The 26,878-nt window shown below is 44.0% G+C and overlaps 1 protein-coding gene across 1 annotated transcript; it reads left to right on the top strand.

Moving 5' to 3' along the window:
- Positions 1–2,804: 2,804 nt before the first annotated feature.
- On the top strand, positions 2,805–26,207 carry EFHC1 (EF-hand domain containing 1). The gene is made up of 11 exons (XM_066638003.1): positions 2,805–2,875; positions 5,456–5,677; positions 7,240–7,527; positions 8,879–9,028; positions 10,593–10,785; positions 13,771–13,991; positions 15,838–15,978; positions 19,421–19,634; positions 20,630–20,777; positions 22,717–22,930; positions 26,136–26,207. The coding sequence occupies exons 1-11, from the start codon at positions 2,813–2,815 to the stop codon at positions 26,205–26,207; spliced, it is 1,926 nt and encodes a 641-aa protein (XP_066494100.1). The 5' UTR covers positions 2,805–2,812.
- Positions 26,208–26,878: the final 671 nt, after the last annotated feature.

The following is a 26,878-nucleotide window of genomic DNA, read 5'->3' as shown; positions in this document are numbered from 1 at the left end:
GCAATCCTAACCCCTTATGTCAGTGCTTTCCAGAACTGGCATAGAGGTGCCAATGGGACATGTGCTGCATCCTGCAGTCGGGTGTCGCTCACAGAGGCCTCCTCAAAGTAAGGGAATGTTTGTTCCATTACCTCAGAGCTGCATTACCCTTATGTCAGTGCTTGGATTGCGCCCTAAGTCTCGGCAGGTTTTTTAAAATAATGTTATATTTACGGTACATTTGAGTTTATTTTCTAGGAGATGCTTTGTCAAATGTAAACAGTGTTCTGGAGCAAATTGACTGCATAGACACAGCACCTGTCCTACAGTGCAATTCTATGCAGTCTGCTTAGAAGTCAGTTCCACTGAGTTCAATAGGACTTACTCCAAGTAAGGATGTAAAGGAAGGGAAGGGACCCAAAAGAAACTTTGTACCCCCGATAAAATTTCTCTCACAGGCCATTAAGAGCCTCTCTGTTGCGTAAACATTCTGCTGCAGGCTATGGGAGACACGATTGCTTCATTAAGAGCATCTTTATTGTGCTATTGTGCTTTTACCTCGAGGCAAAATCCGGAGCCGGAGTCCCTGAGGCAGTTCATGGCTGAACACAGTCATGTTCTGGCAACTCCTGTGACGCCGCTGGAACCAACCGTATTGGCCTCTGCCTTTCCATTGGACCATTTTAGCGACGTGGAGAGGGGGGTTTTGTTGCATGGGAAACAGTCAATCCTCCATATCTGCTTTACCCAGGCTTCATGCACTGGAGAGGACACTCTGTTCCAGAATGACCATTCAGAGCACGATACCATAGTCTTCCGAAACTGAAGGATGCCAACAACCATTGTGCTTTGACCACCATCATATATGTGGTCCGTTGTTAAGTGAATAATTGTTAAACGGCACACGCCTGTACTGTATTCTAGCAAACAATACATTCTGTCACTGTATCATTTTATGGGGATTCTCTTTAACCATTTTCATATTAGGTCATATTAATAGATCCAAGGCGCAATCCTAACCCCTTATGTCAGTGCTTTCCAGCAATGTGGCTCTGAGGTAAGGGAACAAATATTCCTTTACTTTGAGGAGGCCTCTGTGAGTGACACTCAACTGCAGGATGCAGCACATGTTCCATTGGCACTGCTATGCCAGTGCTGGAAAGCACTGACATATTGTTGGCAACCTTCAGTCTCGAAAGACTATGGTATCGCGCTCTGAATGGTGGTTCTGGAACAGTGTCTAGTGTGGCTGAAAAGGTCAATTCGGGAGTGACAATCCCTTCCACACTGGGAGCAAGTGCACTCTGTCCCTGGTCTGTCTCCCTGGCTATGGGCCTTCCTTCTTTGCCTCAATCTGTTGGCCAAGTGTCTCTTCAAACTGGGAAAGGCCATGCTGCACAGCCTGCCTCCATAAGGGGTTAGGATTGCATCCCCAGTTCCTAATTTTTTTAAATGCTTATTTCTATGTCACTTTCAGTCTACAGGAATAAGCAAGCTTATAACTTTAAAATAAACGTTACATTAGCACAATATAATTAAGGCACAACAGGGACTGTGAATGGGCAGCACAGTCAACACTAGTTCATGAGTCAGGGGCCCTTCGTTGCTGACACTGGCTAGGAAAAGGTTCTTGGGACAACTGGGTTATTATGGATTTAGGCATTTTGAAAGATAAGAGGAGTAACTTGGTGGATTTCATGGGAGAAATGATCCTATGCAAGAAAAGCAGTAGGAAACTAGGCAGGGAAAACTGCATATTATTGTATGTCACCTTGAAAGCCTTTTTTTTTTAATTACAAGGAAAGAGGTATGTGCAAGATAGAGGCAGGCTGCCTCTGATTGCCAGATGCAGGGGAGGGCACTAGGACGCAGGTTGTGCCTGTTGTTTTGTGTGCTCCCTGGGACATTTGGTGGGCCACTGTGAGATACAGGAAGCTGGACCAGAAGGGCCTTTTTCCTGATCCAGCAGGGCTCTTCTTATGTTCTTAGGCAGGAAAAATACACCTTTTTTCTAACTACAAGAAAGAAATAGGATAAAGACAAATGTAAACTGAAAACAAGAAGCCAAAGCAGTGCAGAGTGAAGACATTAACCAAAAAACACGCCAGAAAAGCCAATTAGCCGCATTTTTATCAATAATAAATCCCTTCATCAAATCTTTTAAGGTGCCTTTTGGCCTGCTGGCATTGGCTCTATTTGGAGTGCAGGGGATTTTTTGGGAGCAAGTGCCAGCAAAGGGCATTGATCTATCCCATCAATGGGAACTGTGTGTGAAGGCAAGACACCTAGTTGGGGGGGTGTCACTTTTACACCGAATGAATGAATGAATGAATGAATGAATGTGGCATCTTATGAACACTTCCCCAGGAGCAAGACTGCAATGCTCTGCACACTTTCCTGGGAGTAAGCCCCATTGAGCACAACGGGACTTACTTCTGAGTAGGCAGGCATAGGCTTGGGCAAGCTCCTTTCTGAGCAAACATGCACAGGCTCCGTTTGCAGGAGGGGGAAAGTGTCAAGGCGACTTGGAGGACTCGTTCTTGCAGCGCCCCCAGTGGTCAAACTCAGGCACAGCAGTTCCAACAAAGGCCGCCTTCCTTTTCAATCCCCGCGTTCGGAAAGAGCACCCTCTGACGTCACAGCGCGAGCAGCACCTTCCCCTGGACGGGAGGAGAAGCTGCAGGTGGGCGGGGGAAGAAGAGAACGCTGAGCTTTCAGTGCGCAAGCGCAGAAGTCCTTCCTACGGGAGGGGTGGGAGCGTTGACAGTCACCAAGGAAACGCGGTTGCCTAGCAGCATGAGAACGCGCGCGAGAGAAGCCGTCGCGCGCCGTCATGAGCTCCCAGCCGGTGCAAGGGCTGCCTTTGCTCCCAGGCTCCTCGTTTCGGGATGCCACGGTGAGAAGCCCCCCTCCTTTCTCCCTCTCTCCACGGAACAGCCCAGGGAGGTGCGGTGGGTGGGGAGGCAGGTGAGGCAGAGCCTCCCCACTGGAGTCCTTTGAAAAGCACCGCTGCATGGGAGGCACCCACAACCCATGCGCTCCATGCTCTGCACTCCCTCCCTCCTTGCTCTGCGCATGGGATGTGAGTGCTTGGCAGTGGTGCTTTTCAGAGGACTCCAGTGGGGAGGCTCTGCCTCACCTGCCTCGCCATCCACCACACCTCCCTGGAATAGCCGCAGCTCTGCAGCCCTCAATGCACTGACCTATCTTGTCCTACTCCGCCTTCTGATCTTCAGTCACTTGGATGCAAAGTCTCACCGCATCACCCATACCAGGGATGTGGCATGGGTGGGGAGGCAGGTGAGGCAGTGCCTCTTCTCCAGAGTCCTTCGAAAAGTGCTGCCTCAGTGGGAGGTGCTCAGGCATTCACAACTGTGGTTTGTGAATACTTGCAGCGGCACTTTTCGAAGGACTCCGGTAGGGAGGCACTGCCTCACCTGCCTCCCCACCCACACCACATCTCTGGTCCATACCCTTTGTTGGCATCTGCTCAGAAAACTCTGAACTCCTCACAGGGCTACAGACAGCCAGCAACAGACCCAGTAGAGACCATCCATAAAGACTGTTGCACATCAAGGGCATGGAATGGGTAGGAAGGAAGGAAATACGAACGTGACAACAGAAAAGGGATTTCTTATTGATTAAAATGGAAAGAAATCTAGTGGCAGCATTTTTTTATTGTTGTTTTAAAGCCTTTAAGGGTGTGGTATTATGAACAGATATGCATAGCACCAGTGGCAGGAAGCTAGCCAGACCCCAACTAAAACTTTTGGAAGACACCTGTTTTAAATAAATAAACAGGCCCAATCCTATCCAACTTTCTAGTCCTGGTGCAGCCACAATGCAGCCCCGAGGTAAGGGAACACATGTTCCCTTATCTTGAGGAGGCCCCTCTGGCTGCCTCCCACCACAGGATGCAGTGCATGTCCCATTGGCACAGCTGTACCAGCACTGAAAAATTGGATAGGATTGGGCCCTAAGACTGCAAACCTAACCACTCCCAGGAAAGTATATAGGACTTATTTCTGAGTAGACCTGCTTAGGATTGTGCCCTAAACTGGTGTCTTCCCTAAACATTTTCATCAGGGTTGTCTAACACCCCCTCAGGCACTATAAGCCTCCCCATTCATTTCCGCCTACATATCCCCCAATATTTCACACATGAAAACTGTGGCACTCATATGTTCTTGTAACTGTAACTGACTATTGTAAGCCACTCTGACTCTGTGGGATAAATCAAAATTATAATTATTATGAGCTACTTTGGTTGTCCTTATGGGTGCAGAAGGGAAGGATGAAATGTCTTAAGGTACAATCCTAGACCCACTTATGTGGGAGTAAGCCCTAATGATTTGAATAGGATTTGAATGCCTTCTAGGTATGCATTCCTAGGATTGCACTGTGAACTAAATAAGACTATAATCCTAAGCATACTTTTTAGGAAGGGACAACCCAATCTTGAGCTGCTCGGTGTGTGAGGCTCCTATGGTGCCAAAATGGCTACTGCAGCATCCAACGTGCATTCATCCCTCGTGAGCCACCGCAGAACCAAGGAATCCCATGTAGGGCCTGGACACGGGGCTCAGGATCTGGTGGAGCTGAGCTCCGCCGGTCCCATCTCCTGCCATGCCTCCTCCCGCCCTCCCCCACCTCTCCCCTGAAACGGCTTCCTCTGCCCCCACTCACCTCTCTGCTACCTGGCAGTTTGGATGAGCCGTTGGGCGGTGGAATGCAGACCCTGTGCTAGAGCTTGCCCAGTGCGGACTTGTGCTGGGCTAGCTCTGGGGGTGGGCCTGTGGAAAGGCTTGGGCCCTTATAGCATTTTTGCAACAGTGCGCGCTGGTGGTAAGCTGGTGCGCACAATGCTGGATTGGGCCCTTAGTTCCATTGTACTCGGTGTGACTCAGGCTGCAGTCCTATCCATACTTACCTTGGAGTAAGCTCCATTTACTATAATGGAACTTATGTCTTAGACATGCATAGGACTGGGCTCTTAGGGCGCAATCCTAACCAACTTTCCATCACTGGCATAGCTGTGCCAGTGGAGCATGTGCTGCATCCTGCAGTTGGGGAGCAGTCATGGAGGCCTCCTCAAGGTATGGCAATGTTTGTTCCCTTACCTGGAAGTTGCATTACCTTATGTTGGTGCTGGAAAGTGGGTTAGGATTGTGCCCTTACTCGAGTAACCATGACTTGTTTTGGCCTTTTGATCTTTTGATCACATTGATCTTTGATAATTCAGGAAGTTTACAGAAGCACTAGATATGAAGCCTGATCTTTTTGCATTAATCCAGTGTTCTGAAATGTTTAGTCTAATTTGATAAATTATTCTACCAGCAAGAAAACAGTGCCTGGACAGATGGAAATCATATCTTTAGCTATTTGTCATGGTACCTCCCAAAGAATGAAAATCCTTTCCCTCTGTGTAAGTGAGCATATTTGTACAGCATTTGACTATTTCTTTTTCTTTTCTTAGAAAACTGCTTTTCATCGCTCTCAAACTCTAGGTTACAAGAATGGCTTTGCCTTTAAGCGATTGCCTACTGTGGGAATAGGTGGAACTCGGCTTCATGTAAACCAGCTGTCCCAAGCTGAATTGGATGAACTGTCCAACAAGAGACCCACATTAACCTATGGCCAACCCAAGCAAGCTCCACCTGCAGACTTCATCCCAGCACATGTAGCTTTTGACAAAAAGGTATTGTGTTCAAGAGTATCTGATTTCAAGAACAGAAAGAGTCAAGACCAGGGAAATGAAATATTTACTCCAAAGTTTTTTCAAATACCATGACCTTTACTCATCAACAGTTGGGGATTGACTTGACAGAAACTTTCTTTGCTCAGGAATACACTGTATAAATACTGTAAGACTCCTTCTGGATATTATGCTAGAATGAAGACTGCTAATCCTAAGAATGTGAAGTGAGGTTAGATAAACGCTCAAGAGAATTGTTGAGCGCATTTATGTTTCAGTTCTCAAATGGTGCTGTTTCTAAAGGCCAGATTAAATGTGAAGGTACCAGTGTCATGTATCAGAATTAGGTCACAGCTGCATCCCCATAAGGAATAGTGAGGTTCAATTGAAAGTGTACAGGGGCAATTGAAAGTGTACTAATGCTTTCCTGCCCACCCTTTGCTCCGAAGGCCACCTTCCCCTGCCTGTTTTTTTTTTCCAATAGTGCTCCAAGACCCCCTACAGAGAGAAATATAGCTTGTGAGAAAGCATGACTGAGGAAGGGTGCAATCCTAACCCCTTATGTCAGTGCTTTCCAGCACTGGCATAGCGGTGCCAATGGGACATGTGCTGCATCCTGCAGTTGGGTGTCACTCATGGAGGCCTCCTCAGAGTAAGGGAAGGTTTGTTCCCTTACCTCAGAGCTGCACTGCCCTTATGTCAGTGCTGGAAAGCACTGACGTAAGGGGTTAGGATTGCGCCCTAAGAGAGTTAGCACCTGCTTGCTCCTGCTGCACTTTAAATACAGCACCTTATAGGAATTTGAAACAACCAGAGTTGGATCATGTCTTAAACCATATTGCATACACAGATAGCAGAGTGAAAGGGGATCCGTACTCAGTTACCTTCCTTTTTGGGTCTATGCTTATCACCAGAGAAGCAAACCAAATTCATGAATTATCCCCCATTTTCTGAAATTCTGATTTTAGTGTTAAAGTGCACACATGCAGAATGCAAACTGGAACAGGCCATGGTAATAGGTGGCCACACTACAAGCAGTGTTTTCTGGAACAAATCTCACACAAATCTGAGGGTTCAGCTGTTCCCTTTGAGCAACTGTCAGGGACTGTGACTATATGCTGTTGGTGTCTATCAGCATTTTGTTTATTTAGATTTTTTTAACTCATGTATACTATCTTTCCTAATAAAACACACCAACATAATTTAAAAAATACATGTCAAAATTCAGTATAACCCATGAATAAACCTCATACGAGCTCTTGCTTCAGTATCGTACTTCCTTTGGAAGAAAAAACAACTTTGCCTTTATATCCTGAAACTCCTAATTTTAGCTGAAAGGCAAAACTTAGAGGAGAAAGGGAAGAAAGAATAGTTAGCCAGCAGCTGCAGAAGTGCAAATTCTGTCCTTTTTCTTGAGACTGCTAGTCTTTTCATAGCCCCTAGGCTTTGTGTTGATAGGATGCAGCATCATATGCCCATGCTCTCAGATGATACTGGCAAGCCCGTTGAGGTGCTCCTGTAATTTATCATTAAAGTAACTTTCTTTTGGAATTATTTTTTTGCAGGTGTTGAAATTTGATGGTTACTTTCAAGAAGATGTCCCTATATCTACAGAAGAGCATTTCCGCATTCGCCAAGTTGGCATTTATTACTACTTGGAAGATGATAGCATGTCTGTCATGGAGCCCATTGTTGAAAACTCAGGGATTCCTCAGGGCAAGTTCATCAAACGGCAGCGCCTACCCAAGAATGATCGCGGAGACCATTATCATTGGAAAGATCTGAACCGGGGTATCAACATCACTATATATGGGAAGACATTCCGGATAGTCGATTGTGACGCATTCACACAGGTATTGTAATTTTAGTCATTAACATGCAAAGTTAACTGGATAATGCGTTTATTAAAATATTTACTGCTTTTCAAAGAAGTTCAAAGCTGTTTATAACAAACACAGCTTTAAAGCCAACAAGGTTATAATCCACAACATAAAAACAGTCACAAAAAATGCTGAAAACGACATTGTCAACCAAAAAGCTAATGGAAGAGGTACACCAGAAATGTACCAAAGCATCTCAATTCCTAGCTATCACCATCCAAACTTTCTGCAAAGATGACACAGGGCCAATCCTGTCCAACTTCCCAGCACTGGTGCAGCCGCACTGCAATTCCAAGGTAAGGGAATAAATTTTCCTATACCTTGAGGAGGTTTCTGTGACTATCTCCCCACCACAGGGCACCCCATTGGCACAGCTGCATGAGCACTGGAAAATTGGATATGATTGGGTCCACAAACAGTAAAACCTAATGACTAGACCTCCAGGGGACAGTGGGTTCATTGAGGAACAGAAGTCCTTAAAGTCCTGTGCCATGCTTTAAACGTTAAAACTAGCACCATAAATTGGACACAGAACAAAATTGGCAACCAGTGCAGCTGGTCCAAATCAGAATGTGAACTTGCTCTCCCCTCAGTACCCACCAGGAGTCAGGTGGTAGTTGAAGCTTTTGAGTCCATCTTCAAAGGCAGATCTATGTAGAGTGCATTGCATAATAAAGCCTGAAAGTTACAGAAACATGGATCAGTGAGGGAGGGTTTTGTGTATGCAGAAGAGGAAAAAGCTCTCTTACTAGGCAAAGATGGAAGAAGCACAACAAATAGCACAAACCTTGCTTTTTGTGAAGCAGCACTGAGTTTAGGAGTGTCTCCAAGCTTTTTGACCTAAATCCAATACTGTTGCAGAGATCCCATCTATTACAGATAAACCCCTTTCAGATCATACCCATGCTGTACCAGCATCATTTCCATCTTGATTTGATGACTGCAGCATCTCATTTGTTATATAAATTTGTATACTGTCTTTCAGCAAATAATCCCAGAACTGTTCACAAAATAAAAACACATAGCATCATAAAAATGCAACAAAGTGAACAATGAAGTGGGATAAAATAACAGCAATAAAACTGTCAAATATTAAAAGTTCATCAGCCTGAGAAAGTAAACAAGCCTTTCTAGAGCTGGAAAGATTTTATTGTAGGCATCAACCGCCTGGTTCAATTCAAGAATTCCATAAATGGTGTGCCATAATCAAGAAGACTCCCTCTATAATGGGGGTTATGGCCTATTCCTCTCCTTTGTGGTGCAATCCATTTTCCTTGCTTTCTTTATCTCAGTATTGATTAGTTACGTAATTGGTTTTCCCTAGACTTTTCTGGAGAGCCAAGGAATTGAACTCAACCCTCCAGAGAGAATGATTTTTGATCCTTACACAGAGCTACGCAAAATGCCTCTGCGCATGTATGTCACACCATCAGATTTTGACCAACTCAAGCAGTTTTTGGCCTATGATAAAAAGGTGAGTTTTATGTTTGGTTCTTATCCCAATAATTTGCTTAGCTATAGGGCTCAATGATACTGGAATGGTGATGTTTGCCCATGTGTTCTGTGAGAACTGAGCCTTTCCACACCAAGTGTACTATGTTGCATCTTGTTGTCATATGGTCTGCTTGGGGCTAGTGCTAAAGACATTTGAAATCTTAGTTCGTGCAGTATAAAATGCAGCTACTTCTGGTGGACACTGACCATTTTGTGTCACATCTGTGTCTAATAGTTTGCCTGGGCTTCTGAATTTTGAGCATAGGATTAAAGCATTGAATTGATGGGCCCTTTTAAGCCCCAGAAGCAATCTGGAACTTTGGGGAAGTGACCCCATAACAGTTGGATAGACTCATGCCTTTTTCAATATCTCCAAGGACTTTTATAGCAAGTATGCCAGTTTTCTTTTCTTTTTTCTTTTTGGCAAAATCTATTGTATGATAGAGTGTCTACTTGTTATCTGCATTATAGTCTGGTCTCATCTTTTCGCTTTTTCTTAAGTATCTTAGAGCGCAATCCTTGCGCTGGCCTCTAGGTGTTGCAAAAGTGCTGCAAGGCATTTCTGCACCACTGAGAGAGTTGGCAGGCTGGTGCATGGAGGTGTGCTGGCCTTTGGAGGTTGAATCTGGCCTCTGTGGCACCAACCCAAGGTAAGGTTGCTCCAGTGGTGGGCTGCTGGGCATGGGGGTCTGGGAAGGATAGGGGGAGGGCTTCAGGGGCATTTCGGGGTAGGGGGAGGGCAGGGACCAGGTGGGCTGGTTGGAGGACCGGGCCCTGGAGGTGGGCAGGACCAGCAGCCAGCACTAAGTTAGGCCAAATCCTAACCCCTGTCCTGAATGGGCCAACCTCACAGCAGGTCGCTCAGGGGTGATTTAGGTGGCGTAGATCAGAGTAGCCCCATAGGGGCAGCTGCCATGTAACACAGGGTAAGGGGAAAATTCTCCTTACTTTGAGTTGCACTGCAGTCAAGCCCAGCCCTACTCTGGATGTAGCACAGACCAGCCGGCCTGTCTACTCCAGGGAAGGTTGTGACTAGGCTGCCCAAATGATCCTGTTCCTCTTAGATATCAATATGTATATTCAGCTATTATTTCCTCTTTGTTGATTGACCAGTCTGTAGTTTAATTTAGTGTTGCTATGTCTAGGTTAATGTGCTGTAACGTCTATACAAGTTTTTCTATTTTGTGAACCTCCATTTTAGACTCTCTCCTCCCTTGGAATAGTTGTTACCTCTTTATTAATGGGGGATACTTTTTGTTTTTTACTGTATGATTCTTTTACTGACATTCCAATATGAATATAAAGTGTATAAATATCAATAAATATAAAAATAAGAATATAATTATAAAGAATATAAGGAGTTTCCTTATATTGAGTCAGACCAGTGGTTCATCTTTCTCCTTTGACCAGCAACACTCTTCCAAACCTCTTTCTTAGGTACCTGAGATTATTTTAACTGGAAATTCCAGGGATTGAATCACAAATTTTATTTGTGCAATGCATGCATTATATCACCACACTGTGGCCCCTCCCACACATTACAGGTCCTTCGTTTCTTTGCCATATGGGATGAGACTGAACGAATGTTTGGTGAGAAGCGACCTTTTATCATTCACTATTACTTGGCGGATGATACAGTGGAAGTGCGGGAGGTCCATGAACGGAATGATGGAAGAGACCCTTTTCCAGTACTGATAAGACGCCAACGTCTGCCCAAAAGATTAGTAGAGAAGAAAGGTAAGAGTCTGTATTTTATCATTTGCCCCATTATCTAAGCCTGGAGTATTTGTAAGGTTAACGAGTACCTAATGGCAAGAAGTGATGCATAAAGATGTATTTGTTATCACATTTAGGTACTGGTAATCCTATTTACTGTAGATACTCACTTATAGTACATAAAATTTTTGTCAAGTAAGCAAGCTCCAATTATCACTTCACCTTATCTCCTGGTCAATCAGAGGGCAGAGCTTTTCAACTCTGAAAAGTTTTGCAGCAGGCAGGCAGGCACAAGTTCATTTGTTTCTACAGCAACTTCACTGGGAAATTCCAGCCAAACGTAACCTTTTATTCTCCTCTGTTCCCTTTTGCTGCTGCAGCCTGGTTCCTTTTTGCAAATGCAGGCATTTGGCAGAAGTCTTTTTTTTCAACACCAGGTTGGGGTTCTCCTTTCCATTAGAAATAAAATGCCAGGCTACAATTCAGTGCACCATCATTCAAGAATAACTCCCATCGAAAGCAGTGGGTCTACTTCTGAGTAAAAAGGGTTGCAAATATATGCAGCTGCATCTCTCTGCTGTGAATTGAATTGCAGAGCTTCTGGCTTAACACACCAGACACCTTAAAGGTGGATTTGATTCATGGTTCTCCCGCAGTGGTTCCCAAACTTTTTCACTTGCATATCCCTTGGCAGCCCATTTCCATAAATTGTACCCTTTGTATTAGCAAAATGTTTGTAATTAATAATACAAGCCCTCATCTCTCTATGAAAACCCAGACTTCATGTATTCATCACATACTTTCTCTTTTTATCTGTTTGAAGATAAAAATGCATGCATTTGCAACTCTGCCTTTGCACTGTTTTGCACCAGAAGTGTCCTGAGAAATTCTGGGTGATGGATCACTTTCCATATTATGTTTCAGCTTTTTTACTGTGCTGGTTTTCAATCACTGGTTCATGCATGAATTGATTACCAAAAACTAGCTATTGGTGGGGCTTTCACAGTCAATTAGCTACCTTCCTTCCTGCCTTGCTGGCCCTGCAAAGCATTCTGGAGCATGACCTGCCTTTTTCTGCCATTATTCCATTCTTTTTCAAGTACCCCTAAAGGTCCTGTTGAGTGTCCCTGGAGTACATGAATACCAGGTTGGGAACAACTGTTTTACTGGCATGTAGTTTACAGTGCACTTATTCTGATAGTGTTTACAAAAAGGTGGTGAAGACCAGAATTTAAAAAGAATAAAAATGTATCTTATGATCTTTTACTATGTTAAATTAGAGACTACAGTTCTTAGGTAACAATTAGTGGTAGGTTATTTTTCAGGATCTGGCCTCGAGTAAAATCAGACAAAACTATAGTCAGACACCCCCCTAAGTTTAACCCCCAACTTATTCAAGGGTCATAGAAAATTCCATGATTTTTGGCTCGAAGCCTGCCCTCAACTTATCTGTGGGATCGACTTATGGACGGGTGTCTGCTGTAATTTGCTGCGCCAGGAGCACTTAACTATAGGAACATGGGAATTGCATCTATCACAGACATGAGAATGGGGTATTGGAGAGGACCCTCTTTGAGACAGACAATTGTAGTATAATCTACTGGAACTAGATAAGTATTATAGCCCAAGATGAAGTTAAAAACCATTAATCACAATGCATTCTAACTCTAAATATAGTACCATCAAGCCCAAACCAGATGTGCACTTATTTCTTGGGAAAATACATCCATGAGTTTCAACTCATGTTAAAATTTTCACCCATATGTTCACTGCAATTGTATTGGTTAACCTGGAAGGCAGTGAGGCAGTGGTGGTGTGAACACTGAATCTGGAACCAAGAGCACAACATGGCAATATTGGTATAGGGAGTAAGCTCCATTGAACACATCTATGTAGGCATAAACAGATGGCACCTCCCCCTCTCTCCAGGGGGAAGAGATTCCAAGCAGTGTTGCTTCCCTCTCCTTCTCCTCCCCCCACCCAGATCCTAAACAGAATATAAGATCCAGCGAATGCTGCGTTTGTTGCTGTCTCTCCTACTCACCCCAAGCAAGGGGAAGAGACAGCTGCTCTTTAAAGTCAGAAACATGAAAGGAGAAACTGTGGCAAAGAAGGGCTTCCCACTATTTCACTTACCAAGCTCATAGATATAGACAGCCACATGGGTTTTGTGACCATACGTTTAAAAAATTCACATCGAAGGCCACAAACTCATGGATTTAAAGGGGGAGGAGTGAGAAAGAGATATTTGAATATTCTGTGGCATGAACACAGGAAAGCCATATGAGTATTGCTTCCAAACATTTTCTGTGGAAAATGCTCATTGCAATGTGGGTTTCTGCATATTTGGTTTGGGTCTCAGTCTATTCTTGTCATTTCTAGGGAAGTTGCACCTTTAGGCTCTTGCTAAGTGTTATCTGATGATATTTTCCATAATAATTATTTTGAGTTTTAGCATTATATAATCATTTCCAACCCTATAAAACTGTCATTGCTATATGACAAATCAAAGGTGGTGCTGTTGTTATTCTGTCAGTAACTTTTCTGCAATAATGAAACTTATAACACCGCTTTTTGTACTTCTCATTTTTTTGTGAAAAAAACCACCCAAAATCTGCAAAAAATTAAACTATTTTCTAACTCCTCTACTTATTGGTCACTGTAGGCTGGTTGGGCTGGACTGAGAGAGTGCATGTGTAATCTGCGGCTTCTTCTGCTGACACTATACCATCTATATCACCCACCTAGTACACTTTTAAAGCAGTTATAATTTATAATTATAATTTGTAAAAATGTGCCCTTGAAACAAAACCACGTAACATAGCTTTTTGCACTTTTCCTGCTTGGGAAAAACCAATATCTGTGAAAAATAAAATGTTTAAGAACACCTCTATCAGTTGTCTGTGTACATAGTCTATACTTTAAAAAATATATAAGAAAAGTACTTTTTTTCTTTTAGAGTAATTAGACAACACATGTCTAACCAACCTGCCTTTCTTCAATAAGGAACCTTCCCAACCTGTGTGCTGGAGATTTCTGATCAGGAAGTCCTGGAATGGTATACAGCTAAAGATTTTGTTGTAGGCAAACCCATTACTCTTCTTGGGCGCTCTTTCTTTATCTATGATTGTGATGAGTTTACTCGGAAGTTCCTTCAGGAAAAGTTTGGCATTTCCGGGATCCAGCCAGTCGATATAAGGAAGCCCCCTCCAGAGGAAGTAAAACAGGTAATAGGAATTTTCTTAAAGAAGAAGAAGATGTAAGAACCCTTGGTCTGTAACTCCAATCCTATGCATGTCTACTCAGCAGTAAGTTCCATTATAGTCAATGGGGCTTACCACCAGGTAAATGTGGATGGGATTGTAGTTTCAGATAACTTCCTGCTGAAGTTTAGACTAACAGAAGCCATACTGCAAATAATTTGCCCGGAGACTGATGGAATCTGAGTGATTTCTGAAGCATTAACCATTAGGAGTTTTCAGCTGATGTGGCTGACATGCCTGTCCATGCTTTTCTCTCCCCGCGGAATGTGGTTGATGACTGCTAAGAGCCCTCTCCTGCTAAGCAAAACTTGATTGGCTCCTTGATTTACTGTGGAATTGGAAACTATAAATCAGACTAAGACAATCCTCTCAGGAGACCATCTCCTATCATTAGTTCCCACCGATGAAATGTCAGCCACCCATTCTGGATGTCTAGCAGATAATTAGCACTATGACCAGTGATCCAATGTCAGAAGAAATCAGGAGACGGAATTAGCTGGGAAGCTCCTTAGAGAATATTAAACTCTCCCACAGCACTTAATGCCTGTTATTATAAATGATGAGGTAGCAGTAAAAGGTACTACCTTAAAGCAGTGGTCTTCAACCTTTTTCGTGCCACAATCCCAAAATAAAATATGAGACTGGCAACTCCTGCACAACTCAGAAGTTTGTCAGTGATGTGACAATGTCATCACAGCCCAACCAAACTTCTGGGTTACTGAACTTTCATACCCTCAGGGAGGGGTGACCCCCCCCCCCTGCTGTGCCACCCATATTTCCCTGCCAGGCATTGCCACTCTAGGACCCAAATGAGTACCCCCCTCCACCCAATCCCTATTAGCAAGCATAGCAACTGCAAGAGGAAGAGAGGGGATGGAGTTCCAAATAGGGGGAAAGAAGTGTGGGGAAGGGATAGACATACTGGTTGGACCTGCCTGACTGGTCTGGCTTATTGCAATGGAAACTTTCTGCAGCCTGGACAACTGGGAAGGAGAGAGAAAGAGGATGAGAACTTGCCTTTGGACATGCCTATGGGAAGGAATGGTGGAAGGGGAGCTACAGGAAGTGGCTGAGAGTCAAAGGTGCTGGGAGAGACATTGCAAAGCTGTCCATGCCAATCATCCTTCCCTCTTGTTGACTTGTTTTGGAGGGGGGTAGAAGGCAGCATGATCTCCACCCATGGTGTTTCCCTTTTTTCACTTCTGGTTTTATGGCCAGTGCACTGGGATGTAAAAGGTGTGTTCATTAGGGCACCAGAAGGTGTGCGTGTTGCTTGCCATGCCAAATCTGGGAAAGCAGATCAGTTGAGCAGAGGCAAGAAGAGCTGCTTTCAGAGGGTGAGGTTGGCTGGGATCACTCTTGTGATCCTATGAGCAGGAGGGAGAGGGAGAGTGCTGCACACACCCAACAAAAAATGGGTTTTGTTGGCTTTTTTCTCTTGCTCAAGTGCTTGTAGGGAATCACGGGTGGAATTACTGCTCCAACCTCTGTTGGTGTCACCCCTCCCTGAGGGTGTCTGTGTAGCAGTGAGGCAAAAGGCACCCGCCCGCAATCTGCCTCCTGTCCTGGGTGGCTGGAATTATTTATGTGCTGTGCAAAGGCGCTGCACAGACATGCCATGATCGGCTGCCTCATGCTCCATGCGGTGCCCCAGCCTGTCTTGTACAGCACATAAATAAAACTCCCTTTCACGTGGGGTGTCATGACACAGGTTGAAGAACACTGCCTTAAAGCAAATGCTGTCCACACTGTTATGAATTAAAGTAACATATCACAAAGTTCTAATTGTTTTGTCTTGACTTTCATTCAGATAATTCCTCCCTACAATGGTTATGGCTTCCTGGATGACTCCCTTCAGAACTGCTTCAGCCTCATTCCACAAGCACCTAGGAAAAATATTATTAAGATGCTAGAGAATGACCATAAAGTGTTGCGCTATGCAGTCATATTGGTGAGATACTCTGATATATTCAGTGCTTTCTGAATTGAAGTATAACTTGGGGATTGGATGTTCTCCCCCTAAGTGTCTTGTCTTCAGTGACTAAGGGTGCAATCCTAACCAACTTTCCAGCACCGAGGCAAGGGCAATGCAACTCTGAAGTAAGGGAACAAACATTGCCTTACCTTGAGGAGGCCTCCGTGACTGCCTCCCAACTTCAGCATGCAGCACATGCCCCACTGGCACAGCTATGCCAGTGTTTGAAGGTTGGTTAGGATTGCACCCTAATGGCACAATCCTATCCAATTTTCTGGGTCTTTGAATTTCAGTGTAGCACAAATAGAAGGAAAGCATGGAAGATGGCTCTGAAAACAGGTTCATTTTAAGTTAATCTTTTAGTGCTCTCAAAATGTAGTTTTAATGGGCTCTGGTTGAAAAGCTGATGAGAAATGGCCCCCATTCTACTCATGCATATTCAATATTGGATCGAATTCTGCTTACATGAAAATATGATGCAGTTTGAATTAACTCAAAGTTTTTTACTTGAATACTTTAAGCTTGATTTGGGGGGGGGCGGGATGAAAGGGGGCTTACCTTTCCCTGCTTCCACTTTTGCAGTACCAGTAGAGCTTTGACTAGTGCCAACAGTCAGCATTTTACTCCCTATAACCACCTTGATGTGGTGCTACATTATGACATAGCCTTGTGCAGAGGGGATTATGGGAAAAAAATTATAGCCAGTAGCCAATGTGAATAGAACTTCTGCACTATCGCCACAAATAAAGTTTGGTACACACACATTTTGTACTCCCGCTCCCTGAAAGCAGCTGTTCTCAGACTTGCAAGGAGTTTGAGCCCCGCTGTAAGTTCTTGTGGGGGTGGAGAGGCAGTGATGCGATCACCAGAATTGCATTGCTATTGAGGGGCGCAGGGGCTTTCCTAGACTAGGAGCATCATGACGCCCCAGCCAGAGAGCCCTGGCCTCTGCACCCTTAAGGGGCAGGAAGGGGGAAGGCAGCAATGCGATCACCAGAATTGCGTTGCTGTTGAGGGGCGCAGGAACTTGCCTAGACTACCCACAGCCTGCAGCAGCCTTCCAGGGGTGCGGGGAGTTCCCGCACCAGCCTCTGCAGGGCTCCCCACCATGCAGTCAGAATAATGATCCCGACCCACTTCTGGTTTCGTGATTACAAACCAGAAGTGGGTCACGATCATTATCTGCACTGTCTCCGCATGTTGGGGAGCCCTGCAGAGGCTGGTGTAGGGCTCCCCACACTCCGGAAAGGCTGCTACAGGCTGTGGTGAGTCCAGACAAGACCCTGCGGCCCTCAACAGCGACGCAATTCTGGCGATCGGGTTGCTACCTCACCCCTTCCCGCCCCTTAACGGTGCAGAGACCAGGGCTCTCTGGCTGGGCCATCATGATGCCCCAGTTGGAGAACTACTGCCTGGAAGGATTGCCAAAATACTCCCCCCCACACACTTTTTCAGCCTGCAAAACTGGCAATGAAAGTTGGGGTGGGGGTGTAAATTTCAGTGAAGCCTTAATTTGAATATATATCAGACTACATTCAAAGCAAGTGGAATGGATAGAATGTACTCTTGCACAGATTAATTAACCAATTTAGGGCGCAATCCTAACCCCTTATGTCAGTGCTTTCCAGTACTGGCATAGCGCCGGTACCAATGGGACGTGTGCTGCATCCTGCAGTTGGGTGTCACTCACAGAGGCCTCCTCAAAGTCAGGGAATGTTTGTTCCCTTACCTCTGGGCAGCGACTGATGTTTATGCTTATGTTGTGTTGTGTTGTCTTTGTATATTCCTGTTTTGTTCTGTTCTTTCTCTGTATTTTATGCCAATAAAGGTCTTACTGAACTGAACTGTTCCCTTACCTTGGAGCTTCATTGCCCTTATGTCAGTGCTTATGTCAGGGATTAGGATTGCACCCTTAATTGGTAATAGGCAGCTGATTAATGAAAGTTCTTCAATCTGTTGACAACCCTGGCTGCACATCTGCTTTAAACTGGTTGTCCCCAGTGCAGGAAGTGATATGTGTGCATAAGGTTGCTTAGACCTGCAGAGTTGAATGGGTCAAGGTGCCTGTGATTCAGTGCAGAGGGAACTGATAAAACCTTTTGCCTCTTCAGCTGTATTCATTGTTCCTTGTTTCCATTTCTGGCTGCAATCCTAACCACACTTTCCTGAGAGTAAGCCCCATTGAACAAAGTAGGACTTACTTCTGAGTAGACCTGGTTAGGATCGTGCTCTCTAAGTATTTGACATGATCTCTTCTCTCAGAGTGATTGCATTCATGTCGGCAGCTGCTAGGGCAACTACAAATCATTAAAATCTGGAAACAAAAGGTATTTGCTTTGTCATAAGATCTCGTTTATAACTATGTGAGGCTAGAAAAATGTGCAGAAGCTAATTGATTAGATAAAGAATATTCAATTGAAACATCAGCTGCCTTTTACCTAGCTAATTGATTAATCAAGTAACGCACTCTCAAAAGCTCAATGTAGACTTTTTTGAGAGACTGAAGGAAGTATAAGAACTTAATTTATAAAATAGAAGCTGACATTTGCAGTTAAAAGGAACAACTTTCTTTAGTATGTTCTTCGTTCCCTATTACTTTAACACACCAAACCAAAACAGTCGCAAAAAGGAAACAAGTGTGCCCTTGTTACATAGCCCCAATGAACCAAGAATGCAATCCTAATGTGCCCTTGGGCCAACACTTCCTTGGATGCAGTGTCAGTTATATCCATTAAGGTTACAGTCTTATGCACACTTACCTGGGACTAAGCCCTATTTAGTACAGTAGGATTTACTGCTGAGTGGGCATGTACAGTATAGTGCAGTGACATAGCTAATGATCATGTAGCACAAATCTGTAGCTTGAGACTGCCCCAAGCTGCCTGGGAATGGGGTTAGGATCTGCCTCCCACTCCCCGCCCACCTGCCCCCTTGTTCTATGTGTGTTCTTAGGAGCACACTTTGAGAGGTCTGCCTACAGCTTTCATGATCTTGGTGCATTTCAGAATACTGCTGATAGGTACCATCAAAACATCACATCGTCAGAATTTTCAAACCCTCTCCCCCCAAAACCCCTTGTTTGTAGTTATTTGAATGAATTTCTAAATGTCAGTGTTTGTTTCCATTTAAGTACACAGATACCACCAGATACCTGCCAGTTAACACACTGTCATCCACTAGACTCTTATTGCAACAAAAGGACGTCTGCATTTGCTCATCATGGGTGTCATAATTTAATGACTGTTCAGTAAGAAATTGAAGAGGTTTTTGTGTAGCTGTTGCTTATAAAATTGACTGCTTCTTTGCTTTCTTGACACTTAAGCAAATAGAGTATAAGAGTGTAGAATTTCTCACAAGCAGGTTTTCTGTCAACCCAGTCATTTCCCAGTAACATAGCTGGTGACCTTACTCTCTGCAGGAGTCCCCAAATCCAGAGGACAAAAAGCGTCGTTTTGTCCTCAACTATTTCCTTTCCACTGACATGATCAGCATCTATGAACCACCTGTGCGCAACTCAGGAATAATTGGAGGCAAATACCTAGGCAAGACAAAAGTCCCCAAGCCAGGCTCACCTACAGATGACCCTGTTTACTATGAACCAGCTGACTTCACCATGGGGGCCACGGTGGAAGGTAAGTGAAAGGTCAAAGGTAAGTAGAAAAGTGGGGTATACATTTTAGATTAAGTCTGAATGGAGCTCATTGCTGTTTTAATTTGACCATTTTATATGAAGACATTGATACTGGGAATATAATCTGTGTAATATTGCACTAATTAATATTTCATAGTTATAGAGACTAATAAATGTCAAAATGGGCTGTTCAGGTGATCTTGTCAAATTTCTCCTGTACTCATGAGGCACTGTAAGACTGCTTAAACCCAATTTGGCTCATAACTGGCGGATATTTTTTGAAACTAGCCAGAGACAGCTTCTGTGGTAGCTGAACACTTTAATGCTTTAGTACCCCAATGCAGTACTTACATGCTATTATTTGCAGTATGCTGAAAGGGAAAGCAGATCACAAAGAAATTCAGGTGTAGATAGGAAACAATGTTAGCTATCTTGCAGCTTAATCTGATTGATTATCTGGCCCCACAATCTGGCCTGATGCCTCCCAAACTCCCATAGTGTTCCACAGTGAGAAAAACACAGTTCTGCTCTGGGATTGTTGTAGATAGTTATTAAGGCATTTTTATCTTGCCCTTCTACCCCCCACAAGGGCTACTGGCGCACCTCCCATCAGTGTCATTTTAGTTTATATCTCACTCTATCCCATGGGCTCAGAGCAGCTTTACAGCATTTTTCTACATGTTCCAAGGAGCTCACAGTTGCAGGGGGGAAAAAAATTATGGGGATAAGAGAGGCCAAATGAACTAAAAAAAATCCATAAAAGAAAGCTAAAGAAGAGACAAACTGAAAAAAAGATATGGAAGGTTCTATTCCACATTCAGCATCAGCCACTTTTTACAACAAAGTAGACCCCTTGCAGAGCTGCAAGAAGAGCTTGAAGTGTCTGACCTGATGCCTTGGACGATGTGCTCGTCCTTCAGAGAAATTGCCTGATCATTGAAAGCAACACAGAAGCAGAGCTTAATGGTGATAACTAGTTGATTCTTTTTCATTCAGTGTTTGGCCACAGGTTCATTATCACAGATGCTGATGAATATGTCCTCAATTACATGGAAAGCAATTTGGAGAGCTTCCCACCAGCAGTTGTGCAGTCTATGAGGGATCACTTTGCACCTCGCCGGGCAGCAGCAGAGGCAGTAAAGAGGTACACTTTTGAAACAAGCCTGAAAGAAGATTCTTACAGAAGTCACTGGATTCTCCTTAGGAAATTGCATTTCTTGTATCTTAGCATGACTTTGTCTGTGCAGGTCTTGGGCATCTTAACGGTTGCAAGCCTATACATGCTTACTCAGAAGTAAGTCCCATTTATTTAGTGGAACTTACTCATCGTGTTGACATCCTTTAGTCTCAGAAGGCTATGGTATCGCGCTCTGAATAGTGGTTCTGGAACAGAGTGTCCTCTCCAGTGTGCGAAGCCTGGGTAAAGTAGATATGGAGGACAGACTGTTACCCATGCAGCAAATCCCCCCTCTCCACATCGCTGAAATGGTCCAATGGAAAGGCAGAAGCCAATACGGTTGGTTCCAGCGGCGTCGTAGGAGTTGCCAGAACATGACTGTGTTCAGCCATGAACTGCCTCAGGGACTCCGGCTCCAGATTTTGCCTCGAGGTTGACTCCTGAAGCCTTTTCCATAACTGGATGTAGCCACAAAGCAGTGGAGGTTTGGGATCAGAGTTTTCCTTCTCTCAGATGAGCTGCCTTCCCAAGCTAACAAGTCCCATCTACCCGGTGGCTGTTTAGTCGCTTCTTACGACAAGTACAGCGAAACTGAGGGCCTCTTCTTATCCCCAGCCCCCAGGGATAGGAACTTACTCAGGTTAGCATGTATAGGATTGTAGCCTTATATACATTATGCAGCAGCTTAAGCTCCTTGCTTTCTACCTCCCCCCCCCCCATTTCTTTTATTATCTTCATAGCAAGGGAACTACTATTATACAGTCTCTTACCTGAATGCAGAAGTTACATGAGAAGTCCCAGACCTGAGGAGAGGGGCCCATCCTGTAGCTCCATCTACATGAGTGTCACTCCTGGAAATCAGGGCACTGATGACATGGGGAGGACCTTCCCACATTGCTTGAGTGGTGTCAGAAAAAACCACATTGCAATAAATTCTATGCTATTAACATGGGAAGAAGAAATCCTATCCATAACTAATATTTTTTTGTTGCCGAATCAATGTGACCTTTTTTAAAAAACATAAGTGTATGAGCACTTCCTTTCCAAAACTAGGGGAACTGAGGGGAGGGTGATTTCATCAAAAGTGGGGAGGGGGATAAATATCTCCTCCCAGCATGCTTCGATCTTGGTCCTTATTGAACCTGCGGCTGTTATTGCAATTAGAAAGAAGAAAAGAAGGAATCCCTGAAGATATGGTTAGTGGCAGATGTGGTTTGACCCTGAGGGTTGAAAAGGAGAAAGGTGATTTGTAGATCTTCTACCTAGAATCCCGACTCAGTATTCTGCTAAATATGGTCAGTCCCGTATGTATTTTTTGTGGCTCTATGAAAAAACCCACATGGAAAGAAACTCATACAATTACCCACAGGAAAAAATGCCTTGAACCTTATCCTAACCCTTACCCCCTAACCCTAAAACACTGAAATTCCCCCCCCCCCCCACCCATGTGGGCAAAATTTGTGTGGGCTTTTTTTCCCCATTCAGGCTTTTTTCCTGGCTACCATTTTTTGCATAGCTGCAGGTTTTAATTAATTGAATTGGTAGGTCAATCAGCTAACACTTTAGTAGATTAATCAATGAGTGGCTATTTTTAGTCAGCATTGCTTTGAGTTGGGGTACGTTTGTTTATTTTTTGTAGTTACTTTCAGCCCACTGCATTACTGTAATTGCAAGAGGAGAAATAAAACCTTGAAGACTGACTTTCCATCAAACAATGAGAAATGCATTTTGATTATTCATCATCATCAACCATTCTTTATTTATGGTCACAGACCCAACATATTTTGATTATTAAATTGTCAACTCCCACACTATCTTCTTTCCCAAAAAAGGCCAAAATTGAGGTTTTGGTGTGCAAATGTATATATGTATTTTACTTCAGTAAAAGCTGATCTATTCCTCATAGGTTAGCTTCAGGTGAGCCTGACAAGCAGGAGATGGAGGCTGTAGTTGAGCAGCTGCAGGAACATATGCGACGACATAACTACTTGCCCGATAGCAACATGCAGGCAGCCTTTCTCCAGCAAGACCAAGATGGCTCAGGGCTTCTGAACAAAGCAGAGTTCTTTTCCCTCTGTGACCATTTTAAGATTCCTGTGGATGACCCTCTTTTCAAGAAGGTAAAGAGCAGTCACCATATCTGAATGGTGGCAGAAAGCTGTTATTGGTGTGGGTCAAATGAGATACTCTGCAGAAGGTCCATAACTGAAATTCCCCAATTCCTTTTCTGTAGTGCTTCTAAATTTGAATTGGGGCTGCAGTGTGGGGATGAGCATTTAAGTTCATTTATTTTCCCCTTGGCAGCTAAGAGTAGGTTCTGGGGATTCGCTTTTTAGTTATGGAATTGGTGCAGGGGCAAAAGGTTAAACTCCCTGTTCCATAATCCCAGGCCAAATCAGAACACTCCTCTGAGGCTGCTTTTTGCATAGGAAAAAAGATGTGGGAAGTTCTCATCATGGACCAGTTGGCTCTGATTTGTACTACTTTGACAAAGTGTTCTGTATTCCTTTTTATGTAGTCAGTAAGAGAGAGATAATAACATGGTCAGTAACAGAAGTCATGACATAAAATAACTGCAAGCTCGTTTTTTTGAAAATTCAGCAGAGCATGGAATGTACTTTCCATGGATAGATTCAGGGGTCTCCTGTGTATCCCTGGTCCTAGACTGAGAACAGCTCAGTGTTAGCATGACAGTGCAATATTCATCCCCCCCTCCATTTTTGCTAACAGTAATAAATAAATAAATAAATAAATAAATAAATAAAATAGCAGTGGTGGAGCAAGTGGGCAGGGCGCGGGCCACCCCACATGTCAGACCTGAAGGGGGTGCCATGTGAGGTGCACCCAAGATGGCAGAAGTGGCATGAGAACCAGCATCAGCAAGTTCATATGCAGATATGAAGATGCAACTGCCGCTACGTGTTTCCTCACGTTTCAGCAGCTTTATGATGTTATTGGCACCCTGTTCCTGAGAAGGAATGGGGAGGCAGTGACATCCCCTGTATGACATCACACCACCTCCTCCTCGTGTTTTGCCACCACTGCGGTCTCCTCCCCTTCATGCTTGGCATGCCAGCTTCTCAACCCAGCCCCTGCACCCCCTTCTCCTCTCCTGGAATCTCTCAAGAAACCGCCACCATCACAGCCTCCTCCCCTTCATGCTCAGTGTGGCAACCAGACCAATAGGCCACCGTGTCCACCTCCTCCTTTGCGCTCGGCAGAAACAAGAACTGAAGTTGTGACACTGTGCAACATCACAACATTCCATGACATCACAGTGTCACCACCCTGGGCTCTGTGGGAATTGGTGAGGCCATTGTATAATAGTGAAGGGAAAGAAAACTTCTCATTAGAATGCATTTATCAAGAGGTTTCTCCCAGAATATGGGATTGATCTTGTGTTTTCCTGGATACTACTTGCCACTCTGTTTCCTAACAGAAAATAAACAACTCTGAAGAATCTTTGGATCTCAAACTATACCCAACATTTACCAATGAAAGTTACTGCTTACCCAGCAAACTATTATATTTTGTTGTTAAAAATATTTATACATGTGAGGTGTCCCTATCTGCGAATTCTGCACCCACGGATCTGGCTCAACGCGGGTCCCCTGGATCCATGCTGAGCCAGACTTGGCCCACCCTGAGACCTCCAGAGGTGACCGGAGGGCTTTCTGAAATCTGCAGAGGCCGGACTATTATATTGCCAGGTCTGCTTCTGTTTCTCTTATTTTCAAGCCCTTTTTGTCTCATAATCAGGACTAGATTCATCCCTTCGCTGAATAAAAATCCAGATTCTCATGGGAAGCCTCTTGCCCAGTCTCCTTGGAGAAGGACATACCTTCTCATTCTCTGCAAAGCTTTATGCACATGGATGTCTCTTCTCATTTCAACAGAGGATTAATCTAGACTTCCGTTGCTGGAAAAGAGAGTGAAGGAATAATGCCTCCCTGTCTCAGCTTTTTCCATGGCTGCAGCTGTTTGTCATTTTTTGGCAGCAGAAATGCCTATTTGTCAGACAGTGGAAAAAACATTGTGTATGTTGCTTTCTTCATTAACTGGGGTGATATTGTCCCCACATGTTTATTCTGGGAGGAAAGCTCTGCCCTGCCCAGCTCACATCAAGGAAGTGAAATCTAGATGTGGAATAAATGGTGAGGTACTGGTCCTCCACCTTAAAGGGGCAACTCTTCTTTTTATACTATATACAAAGGAGTGTTTGTTTTTTATTGAATTAATGATTATTTTTGCTCCTTGTACAAGTACTAGGTGAGTCTGGATGGATGTGTGTGTTTAGGGTCACATTTTTAATTCAGTGGTTCTTAAGCTTTGTCTTGTGAATTGGGCAGTTTCTTATAACATGCAAAATGGATCTTTAACTGAGCTATGAAACTGCATTATTCATCCCAAAGCCAGATATGGAGAAGCAAGTGTTTGTGTTTGCAAAACAGAGTAACCAGTCCAAGATAGTGATATATGTATGGTCATGCATACATGACCCACCCTCAAAGACATGCATGAATTTGAGATGAGCCTTTTAACAAAAATGCCACCAAATTCAATGGTAGAGTCACAGTGTATATAGACCAGGAGGACACTGGAACATGTAGGTGCAGCCTTAGTATTCACAGGGGATACATTCTCAGCCCCCCCCAATACCAAAAACTGTGGATAAGGAAATCCATGGTTTTGGCCCATTTAACCCTTCAAAGGCGACTGGGGCTGTGGTCTGGTTGCCTCTGGAGGGCTTTCTGAAGCCCACAGAGACCTTTCTGAAGACTGTATGTTCTGAAGCAGAGACCTTTCTGAAGTGCACACATCCTTTCTGAAGTGCACACACAGCCTCTGCAGTTTTCAGAATGGCCCCGTACTGTGAAAAGCACTACTTGCGGTTTCCCTCAGGAAAGTGGAAGTGACATTCTTATGCTTTTTAAGGCATTCTGGGGCCTGCAGAGGCTGTGGTTGGATGCACGCAGCCTCTGCGGGCTTCAGAAAGTCCTCTTTCTGGTTGCAAGTAGCTCCAGTCACCGTTGGAGGGTTCAGGTTGGACTAGGTCTAGGTCTGGGGGACCTGCATTGAGCCAGATCCATGGATATAGGCTCAGTCTGTGTATGTGAAGAATCTATGGTTCCATTTCTGGAAAGCCATGAACAAAAAGGGAAAAGAAAGTTCTTGCCTGCTGTTACTTTCTTCTTTCACATGAGAACCTATTTCTTACCACTGTAGGGATGCCATACATGATAAATTGCAAATAAAATATTTCTACTGAGATGATGGTACTTATGGCTTCTCACTCACTTGGCCTGTCTTACTTTTCTATTTCAGCTCATCTGCCTTTGTTCTCATGGAGAAAGCCAGATAAGATATCCCAACTTTCTCAGAGTTTTCCAGTGCTGATCTTCACAAAAGGTATAAAAATAAGAAGCAACAGCCAGAACGCCTCCCTATGAATAAAATATATTCGTCTTGAATCCTTGTTCTCGTCTTCCCCCCCATTCCTTAATTTTAGGTAAACCAGTCTCCTGAGCATTTGGCAAAAAGATAGCCCTACTGCTCTATAATAATTACAAATCAACACCTTATAATTTCTCAGAAAACACTTCTCCAAGACCTGCAATTCCTTCATTAATGAAAGGTGAATCTTGACTTACATAAAATATGCCAAACAGTATGTGGCATTCAACTTTTTTTCTTTACTAGGGACCCTTCTGCACTACCTGTTTTTAGACTTCCCAAGCCAGAAATGCCATGTAACTGATGTCAGGAAATGCATGAGTGGCAGCCAAGCAGACAACTCAAACACAAAAGAGGCGTTATTGTGGCTTTTTGGAAGCAATTACTTACATTGAGGGGGATAGTGTTTTAATGTGGGTTCCCCAAAAAATAAAGGGGGGATCCTTTTGCTTGCTACCTGGCTAGGCTCTTCTGTCTTGGATCATGGTTAAAAGTAATTTTTTAAAACTTGATGGCTTTTGACAAGCAAGAGAGATTATCTCCTTTAAGCCATTTCTGCCCAACGTTGCATATATGCAACAGGGACCAAATGTGTAGCCCTGTGAGCCAGGTAA

The sequence above is a fragment of the Tiliqua scincoides genome, chromosome 1 (genome assembly GCF_035046505.1).
Source record: "Tiliqua scincoides isolate rTilSci1 chromosome 1, rTilSci1.hap2, whole genome shotgun sequence".
NCBI lineage: Eukaryota > Metazoa > Chordata > Lepidosauria > Squamata > Scincidae > Tiliqua > Tiliqua scincoides.
Note: the sequence above shows the minus strand (reverse complement) of the source record. Positions and strands in the feature narration are given on the sequence as shown.